The 19032-nt window shown below is 40.9% G+C and overlaps 3 protein-coding genes across 4 annotated transcripts in view; 2 read left to right on the top strand and 1 right to left on the bottom strand.

Annotated features, from left to right (window-relative positions):
- Positions 1-2537, top strand: part of piezo1 (piezo-type mechanosensitive ion channel component 1) — a 113721-nt gene extending 111184 nt beyond the window's left edge. For both annotated transcript variants that reach the window (XM_026946741.3, XM_026946742.3), the window contains exon 51: positions 700-2537. In XM_026946741.3, coding sequence (XP_026802542.3) covers positions 700-955 — 256 coding nt within the window. In that variant the 3' untranslated portion in view covers positions 956-2537. The remainder of the gene's footprint in view (positions 1-699) is intronic.
- ctu2 (cytosolic thiouridylase subunit 2 homolog (S. pombe)) lies at positions 2523-14446 on the bottom strand. The gene is made up of 15 exons (XM_026946751.3): positions 14048-14446; positions 13857-13931; positions 13559-13637; positions 13420-13479; positions 13059-13119; positions 12861-12970; positions 12062-12327; positions 10196-10331; positions 7516-7647; positions 6382-6473; positions 6153-6253; positions 4053-4194; positions 3433-3499; positions 2829-2887; positions 2523-2731 (listed from the first exon to the last, which is right to left on the bottom strand). Exons 1-15 carry the CDS (start codon positions 14101-14103, stop codon positions 2668-2670), a joined length of 1500 nt encoding a protein of 499 aa, XP_026802552.3. The 5' UTR covers positions 14104-14446; the 3' UTR covers positions 2523-2667.
- Positions 14447-14592: 146 nt separating this feature from the next.
- LOC113546746 (E3 ubiquitin-protein ligase RNF166) overlaps positions 14593-19032 on the top strand; it is a 29941-nt gene continuing 25501 nt past the window's right edge. The window contains exon 1 of the mRNA XM_034299691.2: positions 14593-15022. Within this exon, the coding sequence (XP_034155582.2) occupies positions 14685-15022 (338 nt within the window). The 5' untranslated portion in view covers positions 14593-14684. The remainder of the gene's footprint in view (positions 15023-19032) is intronic.

Consider the following 19032-nt stretch of genomic DNA (forward strand, 5'->3'; position numbering starts at 1 on the left):
AGAAAGCTGTCTTAAGGCACTGTTCATTAATTCCAGCCCTGGAGAGACATGGTGCTGCCGAGTTTAGTGTTTTTCTTCTCTGACGTGCTTTATTCAGCCCAAGAATGGGTTTAGAAATAGCAGTTGAGATGAATCAGGAGTTCTGGATTAGGAGAAATGCTAAAATGTGGAGCAGTGTAGCACTCGGGGACTAAAGAACCACTGCCGTCAGCTAGTCTTGTTCACAAAGCTTCATGACTCTCCCTCAGTTTGTATTGAGTACTGGAGGAATAGTTTGAACAACATACTGTATATAATAATGCATTAAAGTTAGTAACCAGAACTTTCTGGTGAGCGGTGTTTTTCCACTGATGTTCCAGAACCGTTTCTAAAACAAACAAGAACGATAATGTAATTTTTTTACAGCTTGATCTGAGCATCAGGACACACACTCTGGCTATATTTTAATTTAACAACTTTACAATCTCCCACGGCAATGCCAAGGCACCTCTGATATAAACCTGCTTTAGTAACGTGCTTCACCATTCAGTGTTCAGTACTGGTTCAAACTAAGACCCCAGAAATGTGCCTAAAGTTCCTGACTTCTAGAACAGGTTCAAGCAGTGGAAACACACTTATACATTATCATCCACATTATCATTTTTACTCTCTTTTATAGACAGGACATAACTGTTAGCACTTCTTGTTCCCCTGCTGCAGGATCATGGGACTATACGTATCTGTGGTGCTGGTAATCGGTAAGTTTGTGCGTGGTTTCTTCAGTGAGATCTCTCACTCCATCATGTTCGAGGAACTGCCGTGCGTCGACCGCATCCTCAAATTGTGCACGGACATCTTCCTGGTGCGCGAGACGGGCGAACTGGAGCTAGAGGAAGAGCTCTACTCCAAACTCATCTTCCTCTACCGATCACCAGAGACTATGATCAAATGGACCAGGGAGAAGGACGACAACTAGACTCCCACTTTTCTGACTAAACGGCCTGTTAGCAGCATCATTTGGTGCAGGACTGTCCTATGTAAAGCACTTCCCTTTAGGCCTTTTAGGATCCTGCTGGTCGAGCGGAGCTTCAGGGTGAATTCTCAGCTGTGACTTGTGCCAAGTCATTCAACGGCTGTAACAATGTTTAATGAGCACAGAGTCCACAGCAATTTTATTCCTAATGCTGCTGAGCTGTGTTGACAGTGTGTATGAGACAAAGAGGAAGTTGGGCTCTGAAACTGACACTAGCTGGTGGTTTGTAGATTTCTGTGCGTTGTGGCTGAGCTGTATTTGGAAACATTTCAGACAGCACTTTAGGCCTGAATAGCCTTACTGTGTGAATGTGACCTTATACCTAGTCCCAATTCTGTCCTGCAAACACTATTGTAATGTACTCCTGTTATAATGAAAATTAACCTAAAACTGTTTACATATGGAATGTTTCACACAGGATGAAATGTTTAAAATGGTTATTTTGGGAAAAGGGAAAAATTATGGTAAGTCAATGACTTGAAGAGTTGATGCAGAAAAAAGGCTGTTACGTTAAAGGACTGGTTCATCAAAAAAAAAAAAAAAAAAAAAAAAAGGTTCCCCAAAGTATCAATCACATGTTTTGTGTCAGACATTTGCCTCTTTAGTTTTGCACTGTAGCTACAACACTGATGTAGCTAACAAGTAGTACGTTTTTTTTTACTGTTAGCTTTTACTGTGCTTTTTTTACTTAGCTTTCACAAAGTGGAACTATAACATCATCCTTCTGGGCCTGTTCATGTTTATAGATTACAGTACATCACAGTGTGCTCTAAACCACATCGCTGAACAGCTGGATGCAACTTGAAAGACATATTTACAGGCAAAAATTTGGGGTAAAACAGGACTGTTGTTACTTGTTTGCTACTTAGCCTCATAGCTCCAGTGCAAAACTAACGAAGGAAACATCAAACATGTCTTGGCTGACTGACTACTGGGGTAAGAGGGGAGATTTTTGTTTTTCCGCCAAACTGTTCCTTTACAGCTGTCATGCTGCAAAGGAAATGACACTTTAGATAAAATTGCTGTCTACTAAACTACCATGTTGCTTGACCGCAATGTTTTATGGACGGTGTCTTTCTACACCTCGTTTTACACATTTATTTTCACTAGTCTTAACTGCCATTTGGCTACAATTGTGCCAACTAACTAATCAATGATGGCTGGAGGGTTTACTATACAGGTTAAATGTCTTTTAAAAGATCTTTCCTCTTATATTTATTCATATTTTCATAATTTTCTACTTTCAAAAATGTGATTATTGAAAATTCTTGGTGACAGACATTTTTCAAATTTACCACATATCTAATTAAAATCAGTGATGCACAGCTACATAATGATTCCTGCCTTCTTTTACCCTTCATAAAGCATTCAGTGGCAGTACATGCTATAAAATTGCTGAAGTATATTGCCATAATAAAAAGTGATCAATAAAACATCATGTACTTTCATAATAACTGGGTATGTAAGAACTGGGTTTGCATTTTATTCATTTTATTCACAGCAAAATAAAACTGATAAAATGGAAGTCGATCTGTAGTCAAATAAACTGGTCTTGTATAAAGCCATCTGTGCAGTAAAAATGCCAAATGTTTCCTGATGGTGTGTGTCGCTGAAACATGACCGTCGCTTGGCTGAGCCAATAAATAAATGGCCAGCTATGCGTCATCTGCACCTTCATCTTCTAATAGGAACTCGCTGATTTCCTCCTTCATCGCAGCCCTGTGAAGTAACACAAGAGAGATCCCCCCTCATCATCATACTGAGCAGATGAGTGTCAATTTGGATTAAAAAACAAAATTGTTTAAGCTTTATTCACCTCCTCTGGCGTTTCTCTGCTTCAGACGTTATATACGGTGGCAGGGAGTCCACCGCTGTCTGCAAAACAAAAACATTAGATGTGTGGATGAGTGTCTTTCTGCTTAAAATGGGTGTTAGAGATGTGTTTCCTAATTCTGCTCACTTAGTTGTTAACACAAGCAGCTGAAATCAATTTTTTTGCATATCTAATTTGAGCAGGAAGGAGTCTCTGCAGTCTGAACAACAAGGGAGGAAAAAGGAAATCCAGCATTTGACTTAAGCCACATTTGTATGTGGTTTTGAATCCAGACAGTTCTCAAATCAGCAAGTTCAGCGGATGCTTGAGCAGTGTTTTGTCATATTTATCTTTATTCAGTGTAAGCCGGATGTTTGGCATCATACAGACATTTCTGGTATTTTAAACAGTGTTTCCTTTTCGTGCTTGAAATTAATTGATTAAGCATTATCACAGTTATAAGGCTGGGTTTGCTGAAACAGTTGTGAAACATTAACATGAGGTTCAGGGATGTCCCAGGAACAGGACTGGGGAAACACAGACTTTTTTTTTTTTTTTTTTCAAATAAAGGCTCAGTATTGAAATGTTGTACCTGAGGTTTACTCACCATGTCTTTAATGGTCAGTCTGCAGCTGTAACACAGGAGACTCTTGAGGTCTGTAGCTATAGGAACCCTGAGTGTCAAGTAAAGAACAACAGGATCAGTAGATAAATACTGACCCATTTGTGTCATGCTAACAGGCCCATACAAGCATTTTTGTTTATCATCAATAATATTAATGAGTTTGGGTGATGTATTCTGTTAGATTTGCAACTTAAAGAGTGCATGATAAACAATACTAGCATGAACAACTAAACTAAAAATACAAGCTTGGGTGCATCACTGACATCTGTGGTATTATGGACTTAGAAAAGACAGAGTGTGGCATTAACAAGAACAGCCAAGTCTCTCCCTCTGGTTTATAGTCAGCTGTCACACCTCTACCTTTGCGAAATAAAACAGGGAAAAGACGGGGGTGGGCTGTGACTTCCACCCACAGCCTGATAAATTCTGTAATTACACCAGTCAGGAATAGCAGAGATGTGCATGACTGAAGAGATAATGACTCTCATATTATCAGACACATGTTCCATTGCTGCTGGTGTGGTGTTAAGCTGTAACACCTTCACACACTTACCTTGCTGTCAGGACCTGGGATGAGAACAAAAATATATAGTTCCACTCACCTGGATGTGGAGCAGCAACCTCCATCCCCACAAGCTTGTTTCTGTCCCTGACAACAGCCCGCATCACTCTGGCGTTTCTCCTGCAGTGCACCTCGGGACAGCTGCTCTGACACCAGTGTGGCATGGAACGCAGAGGCATCGTCTATAAAAACACAGCATTAGCATTAGGAAATGGTTTACCACCATCTACAATCAAAAGGAGTGACAGTTTGACTGTTACACTGTGTTCACACTGGCCATGAGACAAACTGGCAAATTATAGAGTCAGGAAGCAGTGCAAGGTGGGCGGAGCCAACTTATAGAATAAAGTTGTGGTGAATATCAATGGGAAGGATAGACAGTGGGACTCAGGACACGTTTTACCACTCTTTAAAATTTGATCATCCATCCATCCATCCATCTATCTATTATAGATAAGATAAGATAATCCTTCATTCGTCCCCCAATGGGGAAATTAAATATTTTACAAAAAATATATATACAAATAAATATATAATTTTATAAATAATAAATTTATTTCAGGAATAATGTAATCTTCATTGCTCAACATTTGAAGGAATTTTTGTTGTGGTTATACCATGCTAATAGAACAGTGTTTTACAAAATAACCAAGGCACTTCAACAAAAAACCTTTATTTTGTAGAAAACACAATGATCAAAATCAGAGAACAGCAATGACAGTAGCACGTAGAAAGATTACAACTAAAATCTCTGAAGGTTACAACAGTCAACAATTAGTAGGAAGTGTACAGGCCCTTGCTCTGAATGACTTCAGCACACCTCGGCCACAGGACGTCACTAGTCTCTCACACTGCTCTGGTGTGATTTTGGTCCACTCTTCTTCCGGTCTCTTCCACAGTTCGGTGACTGTAGTGGGTTTCTCGGCCATAACTTTGTCGCCAAGGATTTTCCAGAGGTTTTCTATTGGGTTTAGATCAGGACTCTGGGCTGGCCATTTCATTATTTCAATGTTTTCAGCTTCACTGATTGGGTGATTCACTCTGCCATGTAGCTGTATAAGAGGCCCAACTCCTGCTGCAGAAAACATCCCCCAACCATGACACTTCCCCCTCCACCTTTCACTGACTTCTTTACACGCATTGGGTTGAGTCTTCCCCAGTTTGACGACGAACATAATGTTTCCCATCGGACCCGAATAAATTAAACTTGCTTTCATCACTAAAGTGAACTTTGGACCAGTTCTCCTCTGTCCACACAACATGCTCCTCAGCAAAGGTTAGTCTAGCCTTTTGATTCTTTCTGCTAATGAGAGGTTTGGTCACTGCAGAGTGGGCGTTCAGTCCAAATTCTCTTAAACGTCGAGACACTGTATGACGAGACAGATCCTTACTCTGTTCAGTGCTGAACTGGCGAGCAATCCCAGCTGCAGCGTTGAACCGATTGCCCGTTGAGTTTATTGAGTTTGTGACGTAAAGATGCAATATTCTAGAAATCAAAGATTTGGAAAGACCAACTTCTCTTGCTATGGCTGAAAGGGTCATCCCTTTGGCCTTCATCTGGACAACCTGCTGCCGGAGGGTTGCAGTCACTTTAGGACGGCTCACCATCTTGCAAAGTCAGTGACAAGTGGAAAGTTAGGCTGCCAGTTAAATAGGGTTTGTCAGATAATTAAAGAAATTAGCACCAGGTGCCACACCAATAACTGGGAGGTATCTGAAAGTGTTCTCTAATTTTGATCAGTGTTCTTTTTCAAATCTCATTGAAGTTTTTTATTCTGTGCTTCAAAATATATGTAACTCATGAAATATGCTTAAAAAACTGCTCTTTTACTCCTGTTTAGATAATTTCAAATAGGACTAAGCAGTGACCTTGAAATGTAGGACATTGTAGGTTGTTCTCTAATTTTGATCTCCACTATTATATATATATAAACGGCAGTGACCTGGGGGTTTGTATGTCGCATGATTACACTCCATTACAGGCTGTATAAAATAGATATTAACTGTATTTGACTATATAGGGATCAAAAAGGAATGAAGATCATGCATGTGTAGAAGGAATACCTAATAAAGCTTTGTGAGGTGATAAAAATATCTGTTATGAAAACTGTGTGAAAACAGGGTTAGTGCTGCAACTTGCCTGCTTTGGTGTCGAGGGCACAGAGGCAGAGAAGGCACTTAGCAGCAGCTTCTGTGGTGGAGCTCCGAGGAGGACACGCTGTGTGGAGCTTCTCACTTGTTCTAGAAAGAAACCAGTGGCCAGACTCAAAAACTCTCACATGGATGTGCAACGAAAAGAAAACACTGCACGCATTCGAAGCCAAGCCTAATAGAAACGGTTAGGTTTTGTGAATGCGAGTCGTAACTACCTGTACACAGTGCTGACGGTGGAAGGAAAGTCAGCCTGGAGTTTGACCACAAAGCTCTCAGTCAGTCGCTGGATACTCGCTTTATCAGCAGTCTGATAGGGAAAAAAAGCAGGCCGAGTGAAACACCAACATCAGTGAAACTAGAAGGCTGAAAGCTAGCTGAGATTATTGCCTCCTATTTCCATAAATAGACATTTTAAAGACCCAGATAAATGATGACGTCATTCTACACACATACTGATGCTTCCACTCCAAGCTGTATATGAACGAAACATAAAAAGATTCTCGAACAGTTCCTACAGAATGAAAATGCAGAAACTCATTTCCTGAAACACCAAATTTATGCTGAAAGTTTTATCTTATTGCTTATTGCTCATCGCTTCAGGTTGTATGTATCCTAACCACTAGTAAAGTTATAATAGTTTAAAGTCTGGTTTCCACCATACAAATGTTAAAAGTGTTAACCTTTAAATATTGGCACCCAGAGCAGTGGCTTCAGTAGTGCACACACTACTCTGTTGCTTATCTAAGTTACGGTCTAATCCATACACACCTACTACCCTTTGATTTACTATGGACAGTGTCAGACTGGATGAAGTTTTCCTTCAGCTTTGGTTCACGTTCCTGTCTCCTGGCGGTTGCTGTAACTGAGCTCTGATAAATGATGCCACCTCGCCGTCCTTCTGTAGCTCACTGGAGCAAAACCAAACTGCGGGGCCTTGATGCTTCACTGATGTCTGTGGCATTGTGGCAGTAAAAAAGACAAAGTGGGGAAGTAACTGAGCAGCACTGAGTCCAGTCCCTCCCTCCCTCCCTCCGCTTTATAGCCCACTATCACACCTCGCTAGTTTGATAAATGTAGACAATTAAACCTCATGGCCATAATCATGTACACTCCCTGAGCACATGCACCTTCTTGCTACTTCTGAAGTAACACCTTACACAATGTTTACTAATAATAAATAAGTAAAAGCTGGTACTTAAACAGGAGTGGACCCGTCTGTGTTTGTAATCACGCCCGGCAGTAATAGCAAAGATTTGCAAGACTGACGTATAATAACTTCAGTCCTGAGAGGAAAAGCTGCATTGCTCCATGAACTAGCAGCGAGCATTCGGCTTCACACAGACTCTCACCTTGGTGTCCAGACCTGGGATGAAGACAGACTGCACTTCAAACAGCCTGTTATAGAAGCCGATCTCTTTTGAGGAGTAATCCCTCATGGGGCGCACCATCACCACGTCACCGTACCGAGAGTCTGAGAAAGCCTGGCAAACAGAGATGGATGGATATTTACTATGTCTTCGTATCTGGCGTGAGGCGGAATGAGCAGTTCAAGATTTTCCTCAAGGGCCTAATGATGGCTCTTTGGCACAGAGCACAGCACCAGAACTGTTATGACAACACTTTGCCTTTTGTAGGTGTTTGTGCACATTATTATATGACAATGTTTCGTTGTTAAAGTACATCATGCCATGATACATAAAATCCCGAGTACATCCCAGGTAATATCAGTATTTTAAAAGAGATTTAGACCAATCATAGACCTGTAAACAACAACCGATGGGCAAGGATGTAAAGTAACAAACTACTTGTACTTGTACAGTACTTGAGTACATGGTAAGGGTACATGGTACTTTTTTGAAATAGAGTTTATTAAACTTCGCTACATTTATTTATTCATTAATGTATGTATTAACTTTGAGCCGCATGGTTGTAATGATATGGTGTACCATATCTTATTGTTCAATATGAGGCTCTCAATTTGATATGTCTGAGTATCAAACAATATATTCAACAGACTGCAAAATAAAGTAGGCTGTTTGTAATAAAATATAGATTAAGTGAGGTGTAATAAAAATTTAAATGTAATCGAGCCCAAGCTTTATATTTACTTTTTTACATTCTTCCTCTAGGCACACTGTTTTTTTTATGTAGTTACTAGTATACTACGGTATGCCATCGCACAGACGATGAGTAGACAAAAACATGAAGACAGACAATCATTTTCTCTCTCTCTCTCTCTCTCTCTCTCTCTCTGTCTCTCTAGACACCATTGGCTGATTCAATCTTGGTTTTAAAAAAATTAGTGCAATGATTGGGAAGTTATAGCTGCAGGTATGAAACGCTACTCAGTTCTTCAGACATGCCCCTTGAGACACCAACACACCAGCAGAGTTGCCAAGGTTATTTTTATTTATTCATTTTTTTTTTTTTACGCCAATCTGAGGTGGTTTTGAAACAAGGTTGTGAGCGGAAAAATGGCTCAATGATGCGCGTGGGGAGTGAAGGCTAGCCCATCTGGTCTGATCCCACAGAAGAGCTATTGTAGCACAAATTGCTGAAAAAGTTAATGCTGGCTAGGATAGAAAAGTGCCAGAACACACAGTGCATCGCAGCTTGCTGTGTATGGGGCTGTGTAGCTTCAGACTGGTCAGAGTGCCCATGCTGACCTCTGTCCACTGCCAAAAGTGCCTACAATGGACACATGAGCATCAGAACTGGACCACGGAGCAATGGAAGAAGGTGGCCTGGTCTGATAAATCACATTTTCTTTTACATCATGTGGATGGCCGGGTGCGTGTGCATCGCTTACCTGGAGAAGAGACCAGGATGCACTATGGGAAGAAGGCAAGCCAGCAGAGGCAGTGTGATGCTCTGGGCAATGTTCTGCTGGGATTCCTTGAGTCCTGGCGTTCATGTGGTTGTTACTTTGACACATATCACCTACCTAAACATTGTTGTAGACCAAGTACACCCCTCCATGGCAACGGTATTCCCTAATGGCAGTGGCCTCTTTTAGCAGGATAATGCGCCCTGCCACACTGCAAAATTTGTTCAAGAATGGTTCGAGGAACATGACAAAGAGTTGAAGTTGTTGACTTGGCCTCCAGATTACCCAGAACTCAGTCTGATCAAGTATCTGTGGGACGTACTGTACAAACAAGTCCGATCCATGGAAGCCCCACCTCGCAGCTTACAGGACTTAAAGGATCTGCTGCTGACGTCTTGGTGCCAGATACCACAGCACACCTTCAGAGGTCTTGTGGAGTCCATGCCTCGATGGTTCAGAACTGTTTTGGTGGCAAAACAGGTGGTTTTAATGTTATAGCTGTATCGGTGTATGCTCTATGTGTTCAACTTACGCTCTATGCATTTTCTTGTTTTTTTTGCAGATTTTGCTCAAAGTATTCAATTCAACTCAATTTTTTATGTAGTGCTTTTAACAAAAGGACATTATTACAAAGCAGCTTTACAGAAAGTAAGTTCCCATTGGTTCCTGGCTTTTTGGACACCCTGTAGTTGGGGTGGTTTTGCTGAGACCTGGCAACCCTGCACACCATCAGCAGTCTGGCCAGAGAGCTCATGTTTAATAGCTATGTTTAATTTGGTCACATTCTTATGCACAGCTTTGTTGTGTGACTAGATAACACAAACAGTGTGCCATTAAATTTCAATTATTGTACTTTTATAATGTTGAATGTATCGAGACAACACTGTATCGTATCATATCAGATTTGATTTTCTGAATCTTTACAGAAAGCTTGCAATATGCATTATGTCTGAAGAAGAAAATAGCTGATGCTACTCCTTTTTGCTCTGCACTGTCCTGTTTTACATTTTTTATAGAAAACAGTATCAAGCAGTATGAGAAACCACATAAGCAAGTCTGTCTGAGACACTTGTTGCGAGTGTGTGATGATTTACACATGCAGTTTACACAATGTTAAAATGTAAGCTATAAAATTCCCTTGTTTGTTAGCCACATCAGCAGATGTTTAATTAATCTTATTTAATTAGTCTGTGTGTGCTCACCGTATCGGCTGCCAGAGCCGCACCTCGTCCCAGAGAGATGTTAGTGAGCAACTTGATGGCCAGACGTGTACAGCTGTCTCCTATCATCACCTTGGAGTAGCCGTATATCCGGGCAGTGTGCAGTATCAGGTGATGCCTGCACGCACACATGCACACACACACAGACACACACACACACACACACACACACACACACACACACACAGATACACTGTTCAGATTACCATACCCAGAGCAGCTTTAGCAGTCCTCTGGAACCTGGAGAAAGTCCAAACCCTGCCTCTCTTTCTCACGCACGCTCTCAATCACTTTGTGTTTTCTCATTAAACTTTGCAAGCACTCTGAGTTATTGACTGAAACTGGACTCAGGGCACACTTCAAGGCCCTGCTTTTCCCTGATGACTCAGACGCCACTGACAACGAGAGGCAGAGCCGCAATATGAGAGAGAGAGAGAGAGAGAGAGAGAGAGAGAGGGACAGAGACAGATGGGGAGAAATGTGGAGTGGAGACAGCAATATAAGTGATAAAAAATGAAAAAGGAGAAAGACCTGCCTCACTATTGTGCTATTAAAATCTCTGACGTGATTCTTCCACAGCTCAAGTGCTAGAATAGAGGGCTTATGGAAGCTGAATTAAACAGGAGGATTCCAGAAATAATCTTTAAGCTTCACAAAGCCCACCTACTCACTTCAATTGGGACATAGCAAATTTTAGCAGCAGCAATGACGGGGCCAAGCACCAAGAGCAAATCATGTGTACAGGGTATTAAAGTGATAGATGGTCGAGATGGCCTAAAGAAAAACACTATTATTACTGCTACTAAAACAGGCATTTATGGTGGAGACAAAAGGTGAGGTTTCTTGTGCATTTAAATAGAACCAAAAATCCATGCAGATATTCCAATAAACTCATATTGAACATGTATTGATTGTGATACCTTCTACAATACTGAGTGTACACTCTCAGAAAAAAAGGGTACTAAACTCCACTGCTTGTCGCTGGAATCGTACCCCCATGTGTACACTTTTCATACCATTAGTGTGTATCTTTTACCTAGAAAGGTGCACATAGTTTACCTTTACTCTGGCTTTACTCTAAAAGGTAATTAGGGTTTAATTATCAACCTTCAATCTTTTTTAAAGGTACACTATCTCCACATTTCCAGGTGAAATATACATATTACAGGTACAAAAGATAAGGGTGCCTCTCCAGCCACAAGGAAGGCTACAGATCCACCCAACCTCCTGTTCTTGGTTTATTTCTGCATGTACATAATAGTAGGGAAAGGAATGGCATAATTATGATGATTAAATGACACGTATATTTACGTTAAATCTGAATTCCATCCAAAAACTGCAACGTTTATTCCATCCATTAGTACGCTATGTACTCAACACCACATATGAACTAATTATTTAATTAAAACGTTTAAAACGTTTATACTGGTTAATGTAAGTTAATCATGTAAAACATTAACACTATTTTAAAGACATCAAAATTCCTTCAAAATAGTTCCAATACTTGTTGCATCTTGTACAAACTATATAAAACAAGTACACAAAAATGTGTTTCTGAAAGATGAAGATAGTGGTCACATTTTGTGCCATAATAAATGCTTCAAGTCTTTAATTATGTACAGTCAGTGAGTTGGGCCCCTGCATTTTTCTATTCAAGAACATCTCAAACATTTCAAAATGGCAGAAAAAAAGAATACAAATATGAATAAGAAAAATTACAATAGTGAATCACAACAAGTCTTGGTGCTTGGCCCCCTACCATTGCAAGTATGTGTTTTATACATTATTATAATGAATACCTGCTATATGTCTTTAATGTCATGATGCAGATGGTGTAGTAAAGCTCACCTCAGGATTTGCAGCATGTCCTGTTTGGCTGTTAAGGTTTTCAAAGAGGAGAAGAGTCCCTCTAAAGCCAGTCTGTGTTCAGGCTTGTATGTGCAGGCCTGCAGGCTAAGTTGACCTACTGCATCCTGGGTTTCCTCCACTGCAGGCTCTCCATGGCCCCGGGTCACTTCAGTCCGAATGTGCTGATCCACCGCTGCTTTATAGCTGGAGCCAGGCTGCTCATGACTATACACAGGCTCGAGCACTGACTCTGGCAGAGTAAAGACCTGAGACACAGCCATGAACACGACACTGCAGCCGTTAAAGCAGCTCAAAGTCAAACACAGCTAAGGTAATAAGAATGAAGGTCAAATGCTTTGTCTTATGTTTTTGAGTGACAGTAGCAACAATTGCATATGAGCATCAAAAGTACGCTATCTGGGAATACAGGAGATAATGACCATGATGACGCAACTGCCTGAAAGGAGACATGGAAATGACAGTCCTGCTCCTAAAACCGAAATAATGAGGCCAAAACAAATGCTGTTACAAAGATCAAAGCATTAACAAGCACAGAGACTTGTAATGTAGGACTGCACTGTAATTAGATCAGGCTAGTTTTAGAGTTGTGACACTGTTCGAAAAACAGGAATGCACGTGACCGGAGTCAGATAACTCCCATCCGAAAATCTGACTTCTGTAGATGTTGATCATGTGTGCTTCCTGATGTCTGAGGTCTATCTGCAGTGAGCAGGAACACCTATACACCTCCTCATTCATGCACTTATCACTAAAAGTTCTCTTTCCTGAGGCTCGTTACCTGTTCCAGCGGGACGATGTGGTACGGGAATCCAGTCATTCTGAAGATGCTCTCCAACTGAACTACAGCCTTCTCCCTCTCCTCAGCATTCTGACCACACACACCACCCTCTATATCAGAGAGAAGAGTACCTGAAACACCTTCTTTATGCTAACAGAACACTGTATTATGCTTTAGTATTACTGTAACTGTAATTACCATCTATGTAGATAATGCCAGGCATAAATCTTAACTTCTTGGGTGCATCCCGACTCAAACCCTGCAAACAGGGTGGACATTTGTGTCACCTGAGGTTGTGCATAATGGATGTGTTCCTTTCATATTAGATATGTGTCTGAAATTAGTTTTACACTGTACGTACAGCTACACTGACAGCAGACATCTTATTAGCTGTATGTCATGTTTTACTGTTATGTACAGTTTTACTGTTATGTACTGTTTTACTTATGTTTGTAGACTGCCAAAAATTGAGCTAGCTAAATTTTTTAATGGTTATGCAATTATGGTGATATGAAAATGTACTGGTGATCACCCATTTCCTGGATAGCTGATGGCTTACCTCTTGGACTTGTGCTAGCATACAGCTGGATGCTGGCCCTCCAGAAACAGCCAGCAGCACCTAAAAGAAAGTCATCACCAATTTTAATAGCTGATGTCAAATTCATAGATGATAATATTAGCTTTATATCTATGCTTGCCTTCTCTCCGGGAAAGATGACACGATTCTTCCCCAGCATGGCCCGGAATTTATGTATGAAGTACTCCTTGAAGCAGCTCCTAATATATGTATATAAAGCACACAGTTGCATATACCACTTACTACACATGATGATTTCAAAAGCAACAACATGGTGATATTTTTAGGGATTCCAGTTCCTGCATTAGGATGTGAATGGGATCTACAGGAAAATCAGTTTTCTCTGTGCTGAGAGCTCAAGGCAGGAGGCAACAGCTGATAAACTGGAAGTCTGATGGACTGCTTTTGGTATTATTTACCTACAGAAGGCATCTCCCACTCGAATGATGAGCACTGCAGTGCCCTCTTTGCACTTCATGCATTTCTTTGACACCCTGGAGTCAGAAAAGGTTTAACACACACCATATAAGCTATATGTTCATAAGGTATATCCGTCACCTATAATCTATATGACCTTAAAATCTTAAACAATTCATGTAAATAAACTCACGCCGGCAGAGATTTGTGTTCTAGGGTGCTGTTGTACTCTTCGTCAACCTGACACATGACTAAAGCTGGTTTTATAGCATTAATTAAACACTTTAATCTCGATAATCACGAAATTACAAATAAAAACCGCTAAAATAACTAGTAAAAAACTAACATGCCATAACAGTTACAACCATGCTGTTATCATTTGCGAGCGACATTGGCGCTCTTTGATGACGCATTGACTCACTTCTCTTGGCGCTTTTTACTGACGTCGGAAAAATTGTCCGTTAGGTTGTTTTGCTGCTTATTTCTCGGTTTGCTTTTAAATTTGCTCTGATAGATACACTAAACGTTGTTTTTATAAGACAGTCTTTTAAGCATTCATACACGAATGTCAACAGTTAATATGCTGGGATTCATTTGCCTGAAAGCGAGCGCGTCTATTGTTTGAGAAAAAGCTGTTGCAAAGCATTGTGGGGAGTGTAGTGTCTAAGAGCCGTCATGCTGCGAAGCGGCTGCTTGATAAAACTACAACACCCATGCGGCACTGCAGGTAAAGGACGCTCTTAACGGTTAGGTGAAAGCTACGCTGGTAATGTTTACTTCTCTGCTACAGCGGCGTGTGAGTGTGTGTGTGTTATGAGGTGGCTGAACAGATGCGCTATGTAACGCCGTTTGACTTTTATTTTTCTTGGTTTAAACCACACGGAATTGTACAAGTCGACAGCGCACTGGTGATACACACAGCAAAGGAAGAAGAAGAAGAGAAGAAAAGAAGAAAAGAAGAAGAAGCTCTGTTTGAAGAAGCCGCTGAGAGGAGGCATCCAGCGTTCATGATGGCGATGTTCCGCAGTTTTGTTTCTGCTGCTCAGCTCAGACAGCCTCATCCCCAGCCCCAGCTGCAGCATGGAGAGAGTCTGGAGAGCCAGTTTTCCTGCCCCATCTGCCTGGAGGTTTATCACAAACCCGTCAGCATCGCCAGCTGTGCTCATACGTGAGTAACACCTGGATTCAGCTCCACTGGCGCACTGCCATTCTCCTTTATGGAGTCATGCATTATCAGTTTCACCCAGTAAACACACTGTGGCATTTCTGCTGCTCACAAATAGCTAGCTGATCATAAACATCTTCATCATAAACATCATCATCATCATCCATCAGCATCCATCATTCCTGATTTTAAGTGTGTGCATTTATTTTACAAATGAACCACAACAAAGATTTGTCAGTCCACAGATTGTATCAGATAATATGCAATAGCTAAACTTATTGAATCTGTCAAAACTGAGTTGATGTTTTATTAAAAAAGAAAAGGAAAAAAAAGCCATGAGCTAAACCTGAAGCTCCATCCTCTTTGTGTGTCTATTGTTGTCAGTGTGTCTTTGTTAGTGAAGCCTCTCCTCTCACACAGGCTTGAAATCAACCACTGCTCTGTAATCCATCCTTTTGCATCCATCTGATTTAGTGATTTTTTTTCTTTCTTTCTTTCTTTCTTTTTTGCATGATGTGTCAGTTGTGCAGCTCATACTTCAGAGATGCTACAGTGTGTAAGCATGAGGAGAAAATAGAACAAAGCAAGCACGGGTGTGCACGTGATGATGGATGTTGTGAGACGGGTACGAGCATCATTGTGGATGTACCTGCATCAGAACACTTAGACGGTAGCAGAAAGGAAAGTGAGACAACTGTTGTGTCGAATGAATCGAGAACAGGAAAGAGACGTGAGGCTCAGTATGAGGGCATGTTGTTGGGACGGATGTACGTTTCATCTCGAGGTGGTTTAAATGAATGCATATAATGCAATATCAATATCAGAAGTATATACAATTAATAAAACTATATTATCATTTGAATGAGAATGAATATATAATATTGTGGATGTAAAATACAGCAAAGGTTTTATTGAGTTGTCTAAGTAGGCAGTTTAAGGAAGGGTTATTATTTTGGACAGATTTCAGTGTGTCTCATGTATCAAAAGCAATCTCATAAGTTTGTTCATCAGAGTTCCATTAAATCATGATGGACAGAATGTCCAACATCCTGTGTCATAATTAATATTTTCATTTTGATTACCAATCATAATGTTTGTACATTACAACTAACTTGTGCAGTGTGCAGTAAATTGGCTAAATCAGCTTTTTTTTTTTCAAAAAGAAAAAAAAAAAGAGCTGTGTAAAACTATTTAAACCTAATTGAGTTTTCTGTGTGCGCGGTTCATTTTTGTTAAACGTCATCTTTTGACTTCCCTTTTTACCTCGGGCTGTTATGAGGAAATGAAATACCACTAATAACACTCTCGCAAGCCGCAAACATTTTTTCTGGTTTAAATATGCATGGCTCAGCGAGGCTCCGCCCATCAGAATGGTAAAATGAGAATTCTGATCCAGCCCAATATTAATTCAATGTCAGTGTAATGAGATTAAAATGAATTCCTGCTACATCTGTGTGTCTCATTGTCGGTGTGTAATAAATGAGGTGGCTGTGTGGTTTCTGACACGACCACGGTGCCGGTACTGTTTTCAGGCAGCACTTTGAGTGACTCTGGTGTAGTGTGTTGTCTGGTGTACATGATCCTGTGTTTGTGGACACTGCTGCTGTAATTCCTTTAGCGTTACAAGACTTCCACACATGGTGACAGAGCGAGCTGTTTCCGTCATTGCACTCTGAACTCCTTCCTTTTTTGAAAGACCAGCACACAAGACAGTCACAGCACATTGCTCATCACCTATATTTTTGCATTTTAAAATTGTCTTTTTTATTCACGAGCAGTCTTTACTATGCTTATTGTTTCTTATTATACTAAATAATTATCCAGACCCTTACCTGCTATGTTGTGGATATTGACTAGGGCATGACCAATAGGAAAATTTTGCTACAGATACTGATTTTCAGTGAACAGTGGATAAGTTCAACAAAAAGCCTTCATGTGAAAACTATAATGAATTTCCTGCTTATACAGTTGCAGTGTTTGAATGTAGTACACAGTTATAGAAGGGAATTATTTATAGTCGCACTATCTGTTATCACCCAGGTGAGGATGGGTTCCCTTTTGAGCCTGGTTTCTCTCAAAGTTTCTTCCTCATATCGTCCCTGGGAGTTTTTTCTTGCCACCGTCACCTCTGGCTTGCTCATTAGGGTTAAATTCATACACTTGAAATTTATATCTTGAATGTATTTATTTCTGTAAAGCTGCTTTGTGACGATGTCCATTGTTAAAAGCGCTATACAAATAAAATTGAATAGAAATGATTTTAAGCAGCTGATGTATCAGTAGTGTAAATCTATATACTGTATATCGATATGCACATCAATAGGTTATTTAAACTGCACTTTATTGATCATATATTGGCCATTTCTCAAATTCAAACAGTAGAAACTGCAATAACCATGTGTCACATAATGTGGTTGGAGATTTATTTATTTAGTCAGTTAGTCAGTTAATAAGTTTTTTTGCATGTGAATGGGAATCATGTTTTAAAAAAAAACCTCATTCATATACAGAGAAGCTTTTAGTTGAGAAGCTAGTGAGCAACTGTGAGTAAACAAATGTCACATACACTGCACACTGGAAGTGATGGCACATGATGAAGGTGAATCCTGTATGCAATGTTGCTCAGGGTTATTTATGGCTAAAATGCTGCTACGGGGAAACGTGCACTGCTTGCTAATAAAATGTGATAATATCATAAACCATTCTAAAATGCTGGCAAATTATTGTGATATAAAAAAGACACATCCCTAGTAGACCTGAAACACTGTTCTTTCACCACTGCCAGGGTTAAAAATGCATGACGTTGCTGGACACACACACACACACACGCACACACACACACACACACACGCACCAATCTCCCACTGATTACAGGAAGCCCACATCAGGGTCAGAGCAGCATGACAATCTAATTATAGCTTAAATTCTAATGAAATGCACACAGTGAGAGCAACCTCTTTATATCGCCAGGCACTAGGGTCTCATGCTGGTGTCGCTCAGTGAAAAACGTACAGCCGAAAAATTGCTTTAGCAGTCATAATCTGGTCTCTGTCTGCTGCACGTGTAACATACATGTGGTAAATGTAGACCTGAATTTGAACACATTTCACTGCACTGAGAAATGAACAGAACTTGTTTAAACTCACTTAAAATGGATGTCTACGGAAAGGCGTATGAAGCACCAGTGTAGTGTGGTTCAGCTTTGTTTGTCAGAAGTCAACAGCTGCCCTTTGACGTTTCGAGGGTGTTTTTTTCTCAGTACAAGGATGTGTCAAAATTCTCACCTGTGGTACTTGCACATACATGGGGAAAGTAGGTGGTGTGCGTGCGTGTGGGTGTGTATGTTCTGACACACTCACCGCTCCTGTACTACAGATAAAGTAGCATCATGAAATGTGTTGTAAAGACATGGACATGCTCCATCAGAGCCTCCATCTGTGGGAGGGAGGACATTGGCTAAAGCGCTCACCTGCTTTACGATTAAATCTGCAATTAGTCTAATGCATTCACAAAGTAGTGATGGTTTAGTGGAAGAAGTGCTCATTTAAGTGAGCTTCATCAGCCATGAGTCACTGTGAGAATTTTCAATATTGATACCCAGCAAAATGCTGCTTATACCTCTCAGTGTTCTGGGTAAAGGCCTCTGTGTCTCAGTCCCAATGAGGCCTCGGTGTCTCAGTCCCAGTGAAGCTGGTGTGGCCTCTGTGTCTCAGTCCCAGTGAGGCCTCTGTGTCTCAGTCCCAGTGAGGCCTCTGTGCTTCAGTCTCAGTGAAGGAGGCATGGCCTCTGTGCCTCAGTACCAGTGAAGGAGGCATGGCCTCTGTGCTTCAGTCTCAGTGAAGGAGGCATGGCCTCTGTGCTTCAGTCTCAGTGAAGGAGGCATGGCCTCTGTGCCTCAGTACCAGTGAAGGAGGAGTGGCCTCTGTGTTTCATTCCCAGTGAAGCAAACATGGCCTCTCCTCCTTCACTGTCCTGTGTGGCTCATTCCCAGTGAAGGAGGAGTGGCCTCTGTG

The sequence above is a fragment of the Pangasianodon hypophthalmus genome, chromosome 25 (genome assembly GCF_027358585.1).
Source record: "Pangasianodon hypophthalmus isolate fPanHyp1 chromosome 25, fPanHyp1.pri, whole genome shotgun sequence".
In the NCBI taxonomy this organism is placed as follows: domain Eukaryota; kingdom Metazoa; phylum Chordata; class Actinopteri; order Siluriformes; family Pangasiidae; genus Pangasianodon; species Pangasianodon hypophthalmus.

Coding starts and splice junctions, on each gene's coding strand:
- ctu2 (XM_026946751.3), bottom strand. CDS start 14,103: ATGTGTCAGGTTGACGAAGAGTACAACAGCACCCTAGAACACAAATCT. Junction 6,254..6,381: donor ACCGTCAGCACTGTGTACAG/GTAGTTACGACT, acceptor GTTTCTTTCTAG/AACAAGTGAGAAGCTCCACA. Junction 3,500..4,052: donor GGTTGCTGCTCCACATCCAG/GTGAGTGGAACT, acceptor CTTGACACTCAG/GGTTCCTATAGCTACAGACC.